The sequence below is a fragment of the Triticum urartu genome, chromosome 6A (genome assembly GCF_056163025.1).
Source record: "Triticum urartu cultivar PI428250 chromosome 6A, HENAU_Tu73, whole genome shotgun sequence".
In the NCBI taxonomy this organism is placed as follows: Eukaryota; Viridiplantae; Streptophyta; class Magnoliopsida; order Poales; family Poaceae; genus Triticum; species Triticum urartu.
This window is the reverse complement of record NC_141878.1, coordinates 119,503,508-119,522,773: the sequence shown is the minus strand read 5'-3', so window position 1 is coordinate 119,522,773 and position 19,266 is coordinate 119,503,508. Positions and strand designations below refer to the sequence as shown.

The following is a 19,266-nucleotide window of genomic DNA, read 5'->3' as shown; positions in this document are numbered from 1 at the left end:
GAGTAAGGAGTGACGGTCGAGGGTCGCCACCACGGTAGTCGGGCGGTGGGAACTGCACCATCAGCGCGCTGGGCCTCGCAGCCCCGGGACTATGGCCGAGGGATACACCGGGACCGCAGCCACCTCGTACTTATGTAGGGAGGTCAAGACTGCGTGACCCAGCATCGACTGGAGTCTTGCGCCATCGCGTCGCCCTACAGGGCGAGGTCGTGCTCGCGCCGCATGGTCACGAGCGTTGTACCGCCGCCAATGATGCATGGCCGGAGCTGTGGCAGGCTTGGATGTCCACGCGGCTGGTGTCGTGGTGAATGCGGCTGCACAAATCAAAGTGCGTGCTACCAAGGCTGGTGTGCGCAGAGGCAAGGTGCAGTCATGCCGTCATGCAACGGGCAACCAAGCCAAGGGTTGATACCACGAAGAGCAGCCAAGGGTCGTGTATACAATGTGTTTGTTGAAATGCCAAAGAAAGAGAGGGGAAGGAGGAAGAACATGCTTGATACTAACATGTGGGGTCCACTAGTCATAATGGTCAACTTAACGGTTTGGAATAACAAAGTTGACTTTCCTACCGCGTCAACCCTGAAAGATGGGCCCCGCCTGTCATAAACACGTTTAAATCGTCTAAACCGACCATTATTCAAAAATGATAGTTTTTAGTCACAAATTTTTTTAAAAAAATTGGTAGCTTTCGGTCACTTTCTAAAAAGTGGTAGTTTTGTGAGACGGATAACCTTAAAGTTGTAGTTTTTTGTCAAACATTCAGAATGCTAGGATCCACAACGCAATGGAAGGAAAATATATGAAAAAGGAATATCTTTTTGATACTGTGTGCCTGCGTTCAATATTTATCTGAGTTGTAGAATTTTGCTGAGCAGTTATATTATTGAGCAGTGCAGGCCTGAACATTTCTCACCTACGTTGTGTCATACAAAGCTTGCATGCTTTCTAGGAATTCCAAATTCTCAATTCCATCAGATAATTAAGGACAGTAAAACTGAACCAATTCCCGACCCTCTCACACCATTAGTAGTTTTGGCCATCGGGTCTCATGTCGTGACCATTTGTAGCGGTCTGATCGCTGCCTCACCCCGCTTCAATTGCTAAGTGGGCTAGCTGTCCTCAGGCTGGCTACTCCGGTGGAAAAATTGGTGCATTGTGGTTGACTGGGCCTGCTCCCGCACAAAACCCATAGATCCAGTAGCCACAACTTCTTATCATTTTTGATGAATTTTCAGGTGGGGACAAAATTTCCTTCTTGATTCTCTGTCAAGATACAAAGCAGCAGATGCAGGGGACGCAGAAAATATAGTGGGACAAGTTACACCCTGTCTTCAACATGTAAACTGTGCAGTTGTTCTTTCGGCTGTCAAGGTACATTAGCCTGATTCACATGAACCATTAGCCGATGCTCATCCGTGCTAGCGAAAAAAAACTCCAAGCCTTTTTTGAGCAATAAAAATTAATTATTATGGGATATACTAATTTGGTGTGAACCTCCTCAACATAAATTTGCAACGTGTAGATGGAAGATGAATGATAAGCAACAGAGAAATGTTTACGTGTAGATTTAGGTGTCTCCAGACAAGTGTGAGGAAGTTATCTAAATTCCACTGACAAAAATTTGATTCTTATGAGCTTCCACTGAAAATTTATCTAGAATAGGATTAGCATCTTAAATTATGTCAAGTCGATGTACTGGTATTGGTCACAATCTTCACTTTGAAACTTGATAGTGTAGTCCCGAGAGATGTCCACCCTGACATTGTGGATGTGTTGAAGAGGACTGTTCTAGGCATGTTTGCTCTGCTTCCGTCCGATCAACGAGTCCATCCAGTTCAGTCTTCTTACTGTCCGGTGAATTTTCTAAGATTGGGCGATTGTGTTTGCGGCATATTCTAAAGTTGGATTGCTTGCCTTGAGAAAGCACATTTTTGGAAAAGGAGGTTTACACCTCCGGCCTCTGCATCAAGCGGTGCATGCAGCCATCTTTATTTATTATTTCACCGAGGTCTAATAAGAACATACATCAAACTACCTGAAGCCATCACTCACACCTACAAAACTCGATTATGTGAAGTGCTCTCTCTCCCCGTATCTCAACCGGTGTCGCCGCCGATCCATCCACATAACGTATTGGAACGAACAATTGGTGCAGCTGACCTAAAGTGTACACCACACATGCACATGTTTTAGACGCCGCCATCATCATCGAACCGCTGACCCATCTTCAGGAGAGAGATCTGCATCATCCTTGTCAGTCCGTCCATCCGTCGACGCCACCATGGCACCCAACGGCACCACCGCCTCGCGCTCGTCCTTCCAGACGCAAAGATTCTGGAAGACCTGTCGTGTGTAGCACTTGTCGACCAGGCATGACACAGCGTAGCACCTGTCGGCCAGGCATGACTTGACATCTCCACCAAAGTTACGTGCAAGACGAAGCCGCTCCACCTCCTGCCTCTGTCTTCCAGCGCTGCTCCACAAATGATGCTCCCAAGAGAGCATCGACATCACAGTACTGCCATCGTCCGATCTAGAACACCAGATCCTAGGGTTTCCCCTGGAGTGGCACGAGTGGGTCGACAGTCGTTGCACGACGATGCCTTCATCAAGGTAACGGCGCATAACGCCGCCATCGCCTGCCATCGGCTTGGTTTTCATCGGCAACTATGTCATCCCGACTCGCAGCCGGAACTAGATGACGGTTCTCGAGATCTGACCATCCAGCCTTAGGCCGACCACCTCTGATGGAGGAGATGGCCACCACCGCCGGCTGCACTGGCCAGATCAGATCTGACCGGAAGTGCCGCCACGCCGCCCACCGAACAAGGTCAATGTGAAGGACACCCGACCACCGGAGGTAGCCGCCACCACTATCATGGTTGATCCTGTTGCCAAATTGGACGCCATCTGCGCGCATGCGCCCGCACCACGGCCACCACGCCTCCTCCATTGATCTGGGTAGGATCCCAAAGAGGGTTGCGGTGACATGGGCGCATAGTCGTGACCACCGTCGTCCTCCCACCACCACCGGGCCTAGCGACGCGGGCGGAGGAGCGCCGCGCCGTCCACCCATCACTCGAGCCTCCCGCCTAAGAACAGGCTACACCAGGGTGCCAGGGGCCCCGCCGCCACCAAATCTGCATGGGCTTAGCCCAGCCGAGTCCATAGGGCAGCAGCAAGGGGAAGAGGAGGTACCACAGGGACCTGGCGGAGTAGATCTCGCCGCCACCTGAGTCGCCCTAGGAGGTGGGCGACGCGGGGAAAGGTGGGGAGCGAGAGGTTGAGAAAGCACATGATGAAGGTAAACATCATTGCTCTGTAAATAAGATACCTTGATTTTTAATAGTACTGAAGTCATGAAAAATATTCTGCTCAACTAGCTATTAATTTCCACATAGAGTCAAGGTACAATAATAAACTGCATCCTTATTAAAAACAGGCAAATTTGTATTCCATCTTTCACGCTCGTGTGTATTTGCAACTCGATCAACTGGCCTCTCATGTCTCCTTATTTCTTATTTATAATCGAGTATCATCATATCTAAGGATAGTATTATTGATTTTCTGTAGAGGTGGCAGAGTTGCGCCTACTCCCAACAGGACCAAACATGATATGACGTAGAGGCTGGAATCATAGTATTTCTAGAGTACTTGCTCCCTAATTAATTTAACTAGATAGTTTATGTCACCTGTGTGGCATGTATAACCTATCTTAGAAATATTTACACTGAAGTTTTAATTATGGGTGCTTAGATTTCCTGATCTTTTATTTTCTGTGTATAGGTGACACATGCTGACTTGAAAACGCTAACGAGAAGGTCATGTTCAAGAAAGATGGCATACTACAGGGGCCTTTAATGTGAGACTGTTTAGGCCTCTAATAAATTAGTAGTAGTGTGCGAAAAAATTGCTCGCTACTAGTATTTAGGATACTAGTAGCGTTGGTAGTATGGACACGCTACTACGTTAGTAGTAGCGCAGGTACGAAATAGCAGTAGCACACGCTACTACTAACAAAGTTAGTAGTAGCACGGGTTTAACCCATGCTACTACTAACTATTAGCTGTAGCGCGATACTAGTAGCGCGGGTACCTGCGCTGCTAGTACATTTTTTCACGCATAATGTACATTTTTCTTATACAAAAGGGACATTTTTATTGCATACGTTTAACCTTTTTTAAATACATGGTGAACATTATTTTAATATAGGTTTTACTGTCTATGTTTTTTCTTACACAATATACATTTGTTTGTATATATCAGAAACATTTCTTTATACATGTTTAACATTTTTCAAATAAATAATTACATTTTTTTAATAAATGTTTGATGTCTACTTTTTTTCAACACATGTCTACATTTTGTAATACACATTGTACATACTTTTATACATGTTTAACATTTTTATAATATATGATTAACATCTTTTCATATATACATTTTGATGTCTAGTTTTTTCTACATATTGTACATTTGTGTACATATGAAATATTGATTACACAGGTTATTATTTAAAAAAATACATGGTTAAAATTTCATGAAATATATATTTTGATGTCCCTTCTTTTCATACATATTATACAATTTTCATATACATCTGAAACATTTTTATATACGTTTAACATTATTTAGGTAGATGATTAACATTTTCTTCAAATACATGTTTTAATTACTATTTTTTCATACACACTGTACATTTTTCTTATACATTAAAAATATTTTTTATACATGTTTATTTTTTAAAAATACATGATTTATTTTTTTTAAAGTGCGATGAATACTTTAAAAACCTAAGTAGAAAAAAAATAGAAATAGAAAGTACAAACAAAAGAATAAAAATATATGGGACGTTATCATTTTGAATGGGCCGGCCCACAAAACTGCTGCCTGCAGCGAGGCCCTGCAGTGAGGCGAGCTACCGCGGGCCTTAATAAATGGTGAAGTTCTGCTTCTCCACCAAAGGCATTAGCTTGCCTTGATGGTTGTGCACGCATGACTCTTTCTAGGAGACCATTGTTCGGGTCACTCTTTTGCACATATTTTTTTTCGACTTTTTTCAAAAAACAGAGGACGTACGAAACAGCTATATGACGAGAAAAGTGGAGAAACGCTCCTGCCATTAATATTAGGTAAAGATGCGCTATTTTATATAATTTTTGGGACTAACCTATTAACATCTATTAACCTAGAGCCCAGTGCAGTTTCTGTTTTTTTTTCTTGTTTTTGAGTTCGGGTCACTCTTTTGCACGTATTTTTTTCTGACTTTTTTCAAAAAACAGAGGACGTACGAAACAGCTATATGACGAGAAAAGTGGAGAAATGCTCCTGCCATTAATATTAGGTAAAGATGCGCTATTTTATATGATTTTTGGGACTAACATATTAACTTAGAGCCCAATGCAGTTTCTGTTTTTTTCTTGTTTTTGAGTTTAACAGAAAAGGAATACCAAACGGAGTCCAATTGATGTGCCAAATTTTGATGATTTTTTATGGACCAAAAGAAGCCCCCGAAGTAAAAGAGTTGGGCCAGAAGAGTCCCAAGCCATCCACGAGGGTGGAAGGTGCGCCCTACCCCCTGGGCTCGCCCCCTATCTCGTGGAAGACTCGGAGACCCCCTGACGTAAGACCGATGCTAAAAATTTCTATAAATAAAAAACCCCCGAAAAGAAACCTAGATCGGGAGTTCCGTCGCCGCAAGCCTCCGTAGCCACCAAAAACCAATCAGGACCTTGTTCTGACACCCTGCCGGAGGGGGGATCCATCACTGATGGCCATCTTCATCATCCCGGCGCTCTCCATGACGAGGAGGGAGTACTTCACCCTCGGGGCTGAGGGTATGTACCAGTAGCTATGTGTTTGATCTCTCTCTCTCTCTCTCTCGTGTTCTTGATATGGCACGATCTTGATGTACCGCGAGCTTTGCTTTTATAGTTGGATCTTATGATGTTTCTCCCCCTCTATCTCCTTCTGATGAATTGAGTTTTCCCTTTGAAGTTATCTTATCGTATTGAGTCTTTAAGGATTTGAGAATACTTGATGTATGTCTTGCATGTGCTTATCTGTGGTGACAATGGGATATTCACGTGATCCACTTGATGTATGTTTTGGTGACCAACTTGCGAGTTCTGTGACCTTGTGAACTTATGTAGAGGGGTTGGCACACGTTTTTGTCTTAACTCTCCGGTAGAAACTTTGGGGCACTCTTTGAAGTTCTTTGTGTTGGTTTGAATAGATGAATCTGAGATTGTGTGATGCATGTCATATAATCAAACCCACGGATACTTGAGGTGACATTGGAGTATCTAGGTTACATTAGGGTTTTGGTTGATTTGTGTCTTAAGGTGTTATTTTACTACGAACTCTAGGGTTGTTTGTGACACTTATAGGAATAGCCCAACGGATTGATCGGAAAGAATAACTTTGAGGTGGTTTCGTACCCTACAATAATCTCTTCGTTTGTTCTCCGTTATTAGTGACTTTGGAGTGACTCTTTGTTGCATGTTGAGGGATTGTTATATGATCTAATTATGTTATTATTGTTGAGAGAACTTGCACTAGTGAAAGTATGAACCCTAGGCCTTGTTTCAAGGCATTGAAATACCGTTTTCGCTCACTTTTATCATTAGTTACCTTGCTGTTTTTATATTTTCAGATTATAAAAACCTATATCTACCATCCATATTGCACTTGTATCACCATCTCTTCGCCGAACTAGTGCACCTATACAATTTACCATTGTATTGGGTGTGTTGGGGACACAAGAGACTCTTTGTTATTTGGTTGCAGGGTTGTTTGAGAGAGACCATCTTCATCCTACGCCTACCATGGATTGATAAATCTTAGGTCATCCACTTGAGAAAAATTTGCTACTGTCCTACAAACCTCTGCACTTGGAGGCCCAACAACGTCTACAAGAATAAGGTTCCGTAGTAGACGTGAAGCTCTTTTCTGGCGCTGTTGCCGGGGAGGTTAGCGCTGGAAGGTATATCTTTAGATCTTGCAATCAAATCTTTTTCTTTCTTGTTTCATCACTAGTTTAGTCTATAAAAGAAAACTAACAAAAAATGGAATTGAGGTTGCCTCATATGCTTCATCTTTTTAATATCTGTCGTGAAAATAAGGATCCCGATAATTGTGCCAAAGTGTTAGAAGAAGAATGCATTAAAAAATTTTGGATGATGAGAATGATTGCAATGTTGTTAGTATGAATTCTTTGAATATGCATGATGCTAATGATATGCAAAGCCACAAGCTTGGGGATGCTATGTTTGATGAAGATGATATTTTTTGTCCCCCAAGTTTTGATGAGCAAATTTATTATGATGAAAGCATCCCTCCTATCTATGATGATTATTGTGATGACATGTATGAAGAAAATATGCCCTAGAGGCAATAATAAAGTTATTATTTATTTCCTTATAATCATGATAAATGTTTATTATTCATGCTAGAATTGTATTAACCGGAAACATAATACATGTGTGAATACATAGACAAACAAAGTGTCACTAGTATGCCTCTACTTGACTAGCTCGTTAATCAAAGATGGTTATGTTTCCTAACCATGAACAATGAGTTGTTATTTGATTAAAGAGGTCACATCATTAGTTGAATGATCTGATTGACATGACCCATTCCATTAGCTTAGCACACGATCGTTTAGTATGTTGCTACTGCTTTCTTCATGACTTATACATGTTCCTATGACTATGAGATTATGCAACTCCCGTTTGCCTGAGGAACACTTTGGGTGCTACCAAACGTCACAACGTAACTGAGTGATTATAAAGGAGCATTACAGGTGTCTCCAAAGGTAGATGTTGGGTTGGCGTATTTCGAGATTAGGATTTGTCACTCCGATTATCGAAGAGGTATCTCTGGGCCCTCTCGGTAATACACATCACATAAGCCTTGCAAGCATTGCAACTAATATGTTAGTTGTGAGATGATGTATTACAGAACGAGTAAAGAGACTTGCCGGTAACGAGATTGAACTAGGTATTGGATACTGACGATCGAATCTCGGGCAAGTAACATACCGATGACAAAGGGAACAACGTATGTTGTTATGCGGTCTGACCGATAAAGATCTTCGTAGAATATGTAGGAGCCAATATGGGCATCCAGGTCCCGCTATTGGTTATTGACCGGAGACGTGTCTCGGTCATGTCTACATTGTTCTCGAACCCGTAGGGTCCGCACGCTTAAGGTTACGATGACAGTTATATTATGAGTTTATGCATTTTGATGTACCGAAGGTTGTTCGGAGTCCCGGATGTGATCACGGACATGACGAGGAGTCTCGAAATGGTCGAGACGTAAAGATTGATATATTGGAAGCCTATGTTTGACATCGGAAGTGTTCCGGGTGAAATCGGGATTTTACCGGGTTACCGGAAGGGTTACCGGAACCCCCCGGGAGCCATATGGGCCTTCATGGGCCTTAGTGGAAAGGAGAAAGGGGCAGCCCAAGGTGGCTGCGCCTCTTCCCCCTCCCCTAGTCCTATTAGGACTAGGAGAAGGTGGCCGGCCCCCCTCTCTCCCTTCCCCTCCGAGGAATCCTAGTTGGACTAGGATTGGAGGGGGAATCCTACTCCCAGAGGGAGTAGGACTCTCCTGCGCCTCCTCCCTTGGCCGGCCAGCCTCCCCTCCTCTCCTCCTTTATATACGGAGGCAGGGGACACCTCTAGACACACAAGTTGATCCACGTGATCTATTCCTTAGCCGTGTGCGGTGTCCCCTGCCACCATATACCTCGATAATACTGTAGCGGAGTTTAGGCGAAGCCTTGCTGCTGTAGTTCATCAAGATCGTCACCACGCCGTCGTGCTGACGGAACTCTTCCCCGACACTTTGCTGGATCGGAGTCCGGGGATCGTCATCGAGCTGAACGTGTGCTCGAACTCGGAGGTGCCGTAGTTTCGGTGCTTGATCGGTTGGATCGTGAAGACGTACGACTACTTCCTCTACGTCGTGTCATCGCTTCCGCAGTCGGTCTGCATTGGGTACGTAGACAACACTTTCCCCCTCGTTGCTATGCATCACATGATCTTGCGTGAGCGTAGGAAATTTTTGAAATTACTACGAAACCCAACAATGTATGCTATAAAGAATAATGATATCCATGAAACTTTTCATCATGATTTTAACTTTCAATTGGATTATGCCTTACATGATAGTTATTTTGTTGAGTTTGCTCCCACTACTATTCATGAGAAGAAATTTGCTTATGTGGAGAGTAATAAAAATTCTATGCTTGTAGATCATGAAAAAAATGCTTTTTGTGATGGTTATATTGTTGAATTCATTCATGATGGTACTGAAAATTATTATGAGGGAGGAATATATGCTCGTAGAAATTGCAATAATATCAAGTTTCCTCTCTATGTGCTTAAAATCTTGAAGTTATGCTTGTTTTGCTTTCCTGTGCTAGTTGATTCTTGTTCCCATAAATTGTTTGCTCAAAAAATCCCTATGCATAGGAAGTGGTTTAGACTTAAATGTGTTAGTAATATTCTTCATGATGCTTTCTTTATGTTTCAATTCTTATCTTTTACGTGAGCATCATTGAAATCGTCATGCCTACCTAAAAAGGTATTAAAGAAAAGCGCTTGTTGGGAGACAACCCAATATTTACCCCTACTATTTTTGTGCGTTCACATGATTAAGCTACTGTAGTAATCATGTTTTATAGATTTTGTGTGAATAAAGTGCCAAGTAAGACCTTTGGGAGGGCTTACGGTGATAGTTGATTTGATCTTGCTGAAAAACAGAAACGTTTGCGCTCAGGTAAACAATTCTCATTTTTAACTGAAGCGTGATAAAATACTGATTCTTTTTACAGAAGATTAATAAACAAATTTCCTAGGACTTCCTAATTTCTCAGGATTTTTGGAGTTACAAAAGTATTCGAGAGTTACAGATTACTACAGACTGCCAAGTTTTTGACAGATTCTGTTTTTTTGATGCATAGTTTGCTTGTTTTCTAGTTTCTATGGATTATATTACTTAATATAAATTGTAGAAATGATAGGGTACAGTAGGTATCATGTGAGAAAAATTATGAATCTTGTCTTGACAGTACCTAAGTGGTGATTTGCTTTCTTATACTAACGGAGTTTACGAGTTTTTTGTTAAGTTTTGTGTTGTGAAGTTTTCAAGTTTTGGGTAAAGATTTGATGGACTATGGAATAAGGAGTGGAAAGAGCCTAAGCTTGGGGATGACCAAGGCACCCCAAGGTAATATTCAAGGACAACCAAGATCCTAAGCTTGGGGATGCCTCGGAAGGCATCCCCTCTTTCGTCTTCGTTCATTGGTAATCTTACTTGGAGCTATATTTTTATTCACCACATGATATGTGTTTTGCTTGGAGCATCATTTTATTTTACTAGGATTTGCTTGCTATTATTTAGATTAATGTTTTGCATCTTTTAGTTTAATAAAAATGTCAAGTGTAGCCTTTATCATGCTCATTTTTCAAGTCTATATGTTGGTGTTTTAAAAACAGAAGATTTGCTGTTATGTCTTGAATATTGGTGAATAGTCAAAACATGATAAAATCTTGAAAAAGTTACACCATCAGTAATAACAAATTATCTATAGTGTGGTAATTTTTCAGAATTTTTGGAGTTAGGGAAGTATGATTCCTCTTGCATTCTTTACAGACTGTTCTGTTTAGACAGATTGCTGTTATGTTTGCATTGTTTGCATATGGTTGCTTGTTTAATGATTCTATTTGAGGATAGTAGTCTTAAATATGCAGAGGCATTTAGCATGCAATTTCAAATTATAATTTTAGTGATTTTCTACGGTAGAGAATGATAAGGTTTAGCATGGATTTATACTAACTTATCTCGCGAGTTCTTGTTGAGTTTGGTGTGGATGAAGTTTTTAAGATTTAGGGAAACCGCGATATGAATGGAATTAAGGAGACACAAAAGCTCAAGCTTGGGGATTCCCAAGGCATCCCTAGTCAATATTTCAAGAAGTCTCAAGTGGCATCCCATCTTTCTTCTTCAACAACTATCGGTCAGTTTTGGTTGAGCTTAAGTTTTTGCTTCTTCACATAATATGTGCTATAGTTGCAATGGCATTTTATTTTGTTTTTCTTGCTGTTTGAATAAAGTACTTAAGATCTGAAATTTTATTTATGAGAAGGAGTCTTCACATAGTTACATAATTATTCAACTACTCATTGTGCTTCGCTTATATCTTTTTAGAGAACGACGATGGTTTTATTTTGAAGAAATAGATGAACTCTCATGTTTCATTTATATTATTTTGAGAGTTTTAACCAGCATGGTAATTTGTTTTGGTTATAAATTTAGTCCTAATATAATGGACATCCAAGATAGGTATAATAAAAACTTCTATATAAAGTGCGTCGAACACTATGAGAAGTTTGATGCTTGATGATTGTTTTGAGACATGAGGATGGTGATATTAGAGTCATGCTAGTAGATTAATTGTGAATTTGAGAAATACTTGTATTGAGGTTTGCAAGTCCCGTAGCATGCACGTATGGTAACCGTTGTGTAACAAATTTGAAGCATGAGGTGTTTCTTTGATTGTCTTCCTTATGAGTGGCGGTCGGGGAGGAGATATGGTCTTTTCCTACCAATCTATCCCCCTAGGAGCATGAGCGTAGTACTTGGTTTTGATGATTTGTAGATTTTTGCAACAAGTATGTGAGTTCTTTATGACTAATGTTGAGTCCATGGATTATACGCACTCTCACCTTTTCACCGTTGCTAACCTCTCTAGTATCGCGCAACTTTCGCCGGTACCATAAACCCACCATTTACCTTCCTCAAAACATCCACCATACCTACCTATTATGACATTTCCATAGCTATTTCGAGATATATTGCCATGTAACTTTCCACCGTTCCGTTTATTATGACACGCTCTATCATTGTCATATTGCCTTGCATGACCATGTAGTTGACATTGTATTTGTAGCAAAGCCACCAATCATAATTCTTTCGTACATTCTCTTGATTCATTGAACATCCCAGTACACCGCTAGCGGCATTCATATAGAGTCATATTTTGTTCTAAGTATCGAGTTATAACTCTTGAGTTGTAAGTAAATAAAAATGTGATGATCTTTATTATTAAACCATCGTCCCATGTGAGGAAATAAAAAAGAGAAAGGCCACAAAAAGGGAGAAGGCTTAAAAAAACAAAAAAAAATAAAAAATGAAAGAAAAAGAGAGAAGGGGCAATGCTACTATCCTTTTACCACACTTGTGCTTCAAAGTAGCACCATGATATTCATGATAGAGAGTCTCCTATGTTGTCACTTTCATATACTAGTGGGATTTTTTCATTATAGAACTTGGCTTGTATATTTCAACGATGGGCTTCCTCAAATGCCCTGGGTCTTCATGAGCAAGCAAGTTGGATGCACACCCGTTTAGTTTTCTTTTTGAGCTTTCATACATTTATAGCTCTAGTGCATCCGTTGCATGGCAATCCCTACTCACTCACATTGATATCTATTGATGGGCATCTCCATAGCCCGTTGATACGCCTAGTTGATGTGAGACTATCTCCTTCTTTTTTTCTTTTCCACAACCACCTTCTATTCCACCTATAGTGCCATGTCCATGGCTCACGCTCATGTATTGCGTGAAAGTTGAAAAGATTTGAGAATATCAAAAGTATGAAACAATTGCCTGGCTTGTCATCGAGGTTGTGCATGATTTGAATATTTTGTGTGATGAAGATGGAGCATAGCCAAACTATATGATTTTGTAGGGATAAACTTCCTTTGGCCATGTTATTTTGAGAAGACATAATTATTTTGTTAGTATGCTTGAAGTATTATTGTTTTTATGTCAATATTAAACTTTTGTTTTGAATCTTATGGATCTAAATATTCTTGCCACAATAGAGAAGATTACATTTATAAATATGTTAGGTAGCATTCCACATCAAAAAAAATTGTTTTTAGCATTTACCTACTCGAGGACGAGCAGGAATTCAGCTTGGGGATGCTTGATACGTCTCCAACGTATCTATAATTTTTTATTGTTCCATGCTATTATATTATTGATCTTGGATGTTTTATATGCATTTATACGCTATTTTATATGATTTTTGGGTTTCTGTTAACCTATTAACCTAGAGCCCAGTGCTAGTTTCTGTTTTTTTCCTTGTTTTTGAGTTTTACAGAAAAGAATACCAAACGGAGTCCAATTGACATGTCAATTTTTGATGATTTTTTATGGACCAAAAGAAGCCCCCGAAGTAAAAGAGTTGGGCCAGAAGAGTACCAAGCCATCCACGAGGGTGGAGGGCGCACCCTACCCCGCTGGCTCGCCCCCCTATCTCATGGATGACTCGGAGACCCCCCTGACATAAGACCAACGCTAAAAATTCGTATAAATACAGAACCCCCCGAAGAGAAACCTAGATCGGGAGTTCCGCCGCCGCAAGCCTCTATAGCCACCAAAAACCAATCGGGGCCCTGTTCCGGCACCCTGCTGGAGGGGGGATCCATGACCGGTGGCCATCTTCATCATCTCGGCGCTCTCCATGACAAGGAGGGAGTAGTTCACCCTCGGAGCTGAGGGTATGTACCAGTAGCTATGTGTTTGATCTCTCTCTTTCTCTCGTGTTCTTGATATGGCACGATCTTGATGTACCGCGAGCTTTGCTTTTATAGTTGGATCTTATGATGTTTCTCCCCCTCTATCTCCTTCTGATGAATTGAGTTTTCCCTTCGAAGTTATCTTATCGGATTGAGTCTTTAAGAATTTGAGAACACTTGATGTATGTCTTGCATGTGCTTATATGTGGTGACAATGGGATATTCACGTGATCCACTTGATGTATGTTTTGGTGATCAACTTGCGAGTTCTGTGACCTTGTGAACTTATGCATAGCGGTTAGCACACGTTTTTGTCTTGACTCTCTGATAGAAACTTTGGGGCACTCTTTGAAGTTCTTTGTGTTGGTTTGAATAGATGAATCTGAGATTGTGTGATGCATGTCGTATAATCAAACCCACGGATACTTGAGATGACATTGGAGTATCTAGGTGACATTAAGGTTTTGGTTGATTTGTGTCTTAAGGTGTTATTTTACTATGAACTCTAGGGCTGTTTGTGACACTTATAAGAATAGCCCAATGGATTGATCGAAAAGAATAACTTTGAGGTGGTTTCGTACCCTAGAATAATCTCTTCATTTGTTCTTCGCTATTAATGACTTTGGAGTGACTCTTTGTTGCATGTTGAGGGATTGTTGTATGATCTAATTATGTTATTATTGTTGAGAGAACTTGCACTAGTGAAAGTATGAACCCTAGGCCTTGTTTCAACGCATTGCAATACCATTTTTGCTCATTTTTATCATTAATTACCTTGTTGTTTTTATATTTTCAGATTATAAAAACCTATATCTACCATCCATATTGCACTTATATCACCATCTCTTCACCGAACTAGTGCACCTATATAATTTAGCATTGTATTGGGTGTGTTGGGGACACAAGAGACTCTTTGTTATTTGGTTGCAAGGTTGTTTGAGAGAGACCATCTTCATCCTACGCCTCCCACGGATTGATAAACCTTAGGTCATCCACTTGAGGGAAAATTGCTACTGTCCTACAAACCTCTGCACTTGGAGGCTCATCAACGTCTACAAGAAGAAGGTTGTGTAGGAAACATCAACGACCGTCGCCACCAGAACCCTGCAGCATTACCAACAGAGGTTCAGAAACTTCAGATTCTTCAAAAGAATGACACGGAAAAATAATGTGATGCATGTCAATGAAAAAGGCAATCCATGAAAAAGACAAGGAGCATACTAACCCCTTCAGGCAGTGAAAATATAATGTAGAGCAGTAAAAGTGGAACATTGCTCGACATTTGCATTGATAGGGACAGATATACAATTGGGGATCCACTAGGTAAATAAATAATTCTCATAAATCAACAACATTGTCTGCATTTAACATACTGTAAATAGTGTCCGACATTCTTCAAGAAAACCCAAACATTGCTACCTTCTTAAGGGCTCGAGCATGAACTGATGCGCTCTGCTTCTTGTACATATCGTTGTGCTGCACCGGTGTTTATGCAAGGGGGTCAGTGTTAAAATAACACTGAATTTACTATGAGAGGGGATGGAATGCCTGAATTAACAATACTAACCTGATTGACCACCTGTTGCCGCACAAATCTATGGTGTTCAGGAGTTCAGTAAAATTGATCAGGCAATGCCCGAAACTGCTTAAAAGGATGATCCAGAAAGAGATAAGTACTCCCTCCGTTTTTATTTACTCTGCATATTAGAGTTGACTGAAGTCAAACTTCGTAAAGTTTGACCAAGTTTATAGAAAACAATATAGACATTTATCATAATAAATCTATACGATGTGAAAGTACATTTAATAATAAATCTAATGTTGTTGATTTGTTATTGTATATCTTAATATTTTTGTATATAAACTTGGTCAAAGTTTGTAAAGCTTGACTTTAACCAAAGCTAATATGCGAACTAAATAAAAACGGAGGGAGTACAGGTCTATACTAATGATACTAAATATACTATTCTCAAAAAGTAAACAGAAAACTGAATCCGGTAGGTAGACCTCACAATTGTCGTCTCCGTTAACCTTGAGCTCAACCAGGCCATACAACACTATTTTCTAGATTAATGCGCAACAAACTCATTATTAGTGTAAAAGGTGGCCCGCCTTAAGAGGGAACGTAGTAAAGTGCAAGAACTATCACACAGAATAGTAAAAATGGAACGTAGCTCAACACTTGCATTGATAGGAACCGACACATGATCAAACCATGGGCATCCACTAAGGAGGATCGATAATTCTGCATTTAACATATTATCTTAACCGGAAACGGGGCAAAATCCAAGAATACCATAAAGAGCAAACAGTTAGCACGTGGATCATCACATTTCAACTAGAAGCACTACAGGTGAAATCAACTGCTTAGATTAGATATACAAGCACACTGCCTATGTGCCCTTGAACTCGCCAATACGAGATCATCAATCCATGCTAAACTACAGCACACTTGGGATCATGTACACATCAGTCACACCAAGTGTAGATGCCCGACTCAGAACAAGTAGTAGCCATAAATAAACAGAGTGAAGCAAACAAGTTAACATCAAATCAATCGGCCCATTCGGATCACAAACCATATTTGAGCAGTTTTAGAATTCAGCAAATGTGGGAGGCTCACCGGGGGCGTAGAAGCTGAGCATCCGGTTGGCATGGTACCTGACAGACAAAGGAATGGAAATCCATCAGTAATCAGGAGAGGAGAATGCGTGAGGTTACGATCATACATAGGGAGCCATTTCAGTTGTCACATGAACCTCTCGATAAGTAGATGGCCTAAGGTACTAGCAAAGCACTCTTGTGCTGTCCACATATTTATCTGAACCTATGCGACGGCTACACGGAATCTCAATGTGAAGTTGCGCTGGCAGACGGATAAAGATGTCGAGGCCGCTTGGTCAAAACAAGTTAACAGAGTGAAGTAGTGCAGGGTTTAAAAACAATGCAGGCTTTAAAAATGCCCACTTGCAGGCATTTGAGACAGCGTGCACTGGCATTACAAAACGCCGACTTGTAGGCACGTCCGGTGCATCATGTGAGTAGTGACCCAATACAAGGGGGGGAGTGATTCATTTTTCATTTTCGTCAGTCATAACATGGGGTTCACGGCCTTGACATTTACAAGCTTGTTACCAATGCCTTGCCATCAGCATCAGCACCCAGTTGATGGCACTTATTCACAAGTTGTGCAGTGAATCCATTGCATCATTTGTTTCCTCTTAGGAGTAACATCAATGTTCCATGCACTTGGATTCAGCATATTTTCTATTGAATCTTACGCCCCAATTATCTTCTCTTCCACTCTAAAATGTACTGAAATACATTTTAGCCGGATGTTTACAATATACAATGGTCGTGTACAGCCCCAGATCTGCTCTCGGGCCAATTACAAGAAGAATATTTAACCTCGCCGCCAGCGCCAACCGTCTGAGATGGCATGCAGTGCCATTACAAAACGTCCACTTGCAGGCATGCAGGCAGGCAGGAGGATAATCTTGTTTCAGATACTACGTTTGATGCATCGTGCAAGCAGTCACATGGTTTTCACCCATGACGAGGAAAAAAGTGTTTAATTTTTCAGTTTCATCAGTCATGGCATTTGCTTTTTGCGTTCAACCATGCCATCCCGGTGCTGCATGTAAATGTATTGAACCATTTGCAAGTTTCATTTTGAGCTACGTACCAATTTTACATTCATACAGACTAGCACATCTCCAACAAACAGAGAGCAAACAAGTTCTAACAGAGGATGCAGAAACAGATTTGAAGAGAGCGGGCAGCAAGTGAAGGGGAAGGGGAAGGGGAAGGAGTGGGTACCTACATATTCCAACAGAGGCCGGGATGGGGTCTTGGAGGCCGACGTCGCCGTCGTTGTTGCCCGCCGCCGCGCTGAGCCTGCTGAAGCCGGAGGTCACCGCCGCCATGGACGGAAGGAGGGACGGACGGCAAGCAGCGGTGGTGGTGAGGTGGGAGACTCGCTGCGCCACTGCCAGCAGCCGCAGCACGAGGCGGCCGATCTTGGAGGAAGGTGGCACCACGTAGTTGCCCGTCGAGGCCGCCGCGGCGAGCACCTCCCTACCCCTCCTCCGCCACTCCGGCGCCACGGCCACGCGCACGCGGCTACAGTGGGAGCCGCGGGGGAGCGGCGAGGAGGCGAGGGTCCGCACGATGGAGGCGGCGGCGGTGGCTTCCATGGGGATCAGAGCGGAGGAAGGTGGGAGCTTGGGGGAGTGTTGCGCGCGGCCGGCGTGGGTGGTGGCGGCGGCGAGGAGATCGTGGGGAGAGGAGCAGGTGAGTTCGTGAGAGAGTTTTTTTAGGGATGAGAGAGAGTGGTGGGGTGGGAGTGGATTGGGCCGGGGTGGATGGTGCAGTAGTGGACATGTTTAGTAGTAGCGTGGGGGTCTTATCTGCGCTATAGCTACTTAGTAGTAGCGCGGGTTTTATCTCCCTCGCTACTACTATGGCCCGTCTCGGGGGCATGGTGGAGACCACTTAGTAGTAGCGCGATTTATAACCCTCGCTGTTACTATCAACTTAGTAGTAGCACGGGTTTTATACCCCTTGCTACTGCTAATTAGCAGTAGCGTCTTTTTTTAGACCGCGCTACTGATAAACTTTCGTGTATAAGGTTTTCTCTAGTAGTGGTTGGAGGTATGGTTTGTGTTTAGTTGTATTGTCGAAGTAGATTTTTGCTATGTGGCTTAGATATCAGTTCACTATTTTATTTGATTCACGCAAGTAGTTGAATCTTTTTTTATGGTTTCACCGTCCTGAAACCTTGGATAGTGGTCAGTTTCTAGAAGCCCAACATGCATAACTAAGCCTAGATTAGGAACCCAACTAGCCACTCTGTTGTGTGTAGACAAGATTAGAGTGCACCCCTCTCTTTAACATGCTCAAGGTAAAGAATGAATAATCCTCAGTAACTGACATGGTTGTTTCCTACAAGCAAGTGAGGTATCAGAGGAGCTTGAGTTTTTACTATTTCCTTTGTTCCATAATGTAATGCATATAGATGTTCTGAAAAGTCAGACCTCACAAACTTTGACCAAGTTTATAGAGAAAAACAATTACATATAGAATGTCAAACATATATCATTAGGTTCATCATAAGATTTAGTTTCATATGTTATATATTTGGTATTATACATATAAATAATTTTCTCTATAAACTTGGTCAAAGTTTGCAAACTTTGACTTTCCAAAAAATCGATACACACTATATTATGGAATAGGGAGTATTATATAATATTCAGAATAAATTAACCCAAAAGGTGTTTCAGCATAGTTAGTCTTCCATAGAGTAGGAAATATTGCAAGAAATTACTGAAGGAATTTAATAGAACAAATTAAAAAAAATTGGTTCAAGGTATCCTATCTGGACATTAGTTGAATCAATAGAAAAATGTTAGTTCATCCATCAAGTTTAGATGCGTTTTAGGACTTAGTTCATGAATTTTGGTAATACTACCAAAATCCTCAAATTTGTTTCAATCAGCCGCATTGTAAGCTTCAAGACAAGGGCTACAAGCCAGCTCGATGAAGTATGTATCAAAAACTCTGCTCTATTGCAACCGATATGTAGTTTGTGATGTCATTAATAATGGACTATTTGCCCAATGATTGGTGTTTTGCAAAGCATCATATTTTTTATGTGCTATAC

General features: G+C 41.4%; 1 protein-coding gene across 9 annotated transcripts; it reads right to left on the bottom strand.

The window, feature by feature from the left end:
* Positions 1-12,003: 12,003 nt before the first annotated feature.
* On the bottom strand, positions 12,004-17,951 carry LOC125517216 (uncharacterized). 9 transcript variants are annotated; one of them, XM_087526917.1, is made up of 5 exons: positions 17,421-17,951; positions 16,225-16,262; positions 15,169-15,243; positions 15,021-15,077; positions 12,004-14,705 (listed from the first exon to the last, which is right to left on the bottom strand). In XM_087526917.1, the coding sequence occupies exons 1-3, from the start codon at positions 17,795-17,797 to the stop codon at positions 15,227-15,229; spliced, it is 432 nt and encodes a 143-aa protein (XP_087383043.1). In that variant the 5' UTR covers positions 17,798-17,951; the 3' UTR covers positions 12,004-14,705; positions 15,021-15,077; positions 15,169-15,226. The 9 variants fall into 9 exon arrangements, with proteins under 9 accessions (XP_087383043.1, XP_087383039.1, XP_087383038.1 ...); XM_087526913.1 differs by having other exon boundaries at positions 12,007-14,705; positions 14,975-15,077; positions 17,425-17,951; XM_087526912.1 differs by having other exon boundaries at positions 12,009-14,705; positions 17,425-17,951.
* Positions 17,952-19,266: the final 1,315 nt, after the last annotated feature.

Excerpts from the sequence above, each read along its gene's own strand:
- LOC125517216 (XM_087526913.1), bottom strand. The coding sequence starts at position 17,797 with ATGGAAGCCACCGCCGCCGCCTCCATCGTGCGGACCCTCGCCTCCTCG. Across the intron at positions 16,263-17,424 it reads CCCGGCCTCTGTTGGAATAT|GTACCATGCCAACCGGATGC; the intron begins GTAGGTACCCAC and ends TTTGTCTGTCAG. Across the intron at positions 15,244-16,224 it reads GCTCAGCTTCTACGCCCCCG|TTTCGGGCATTGCCTGATCA; the intron begins GTGAGCCTCCCA and ends CCTTTTAAGCAG.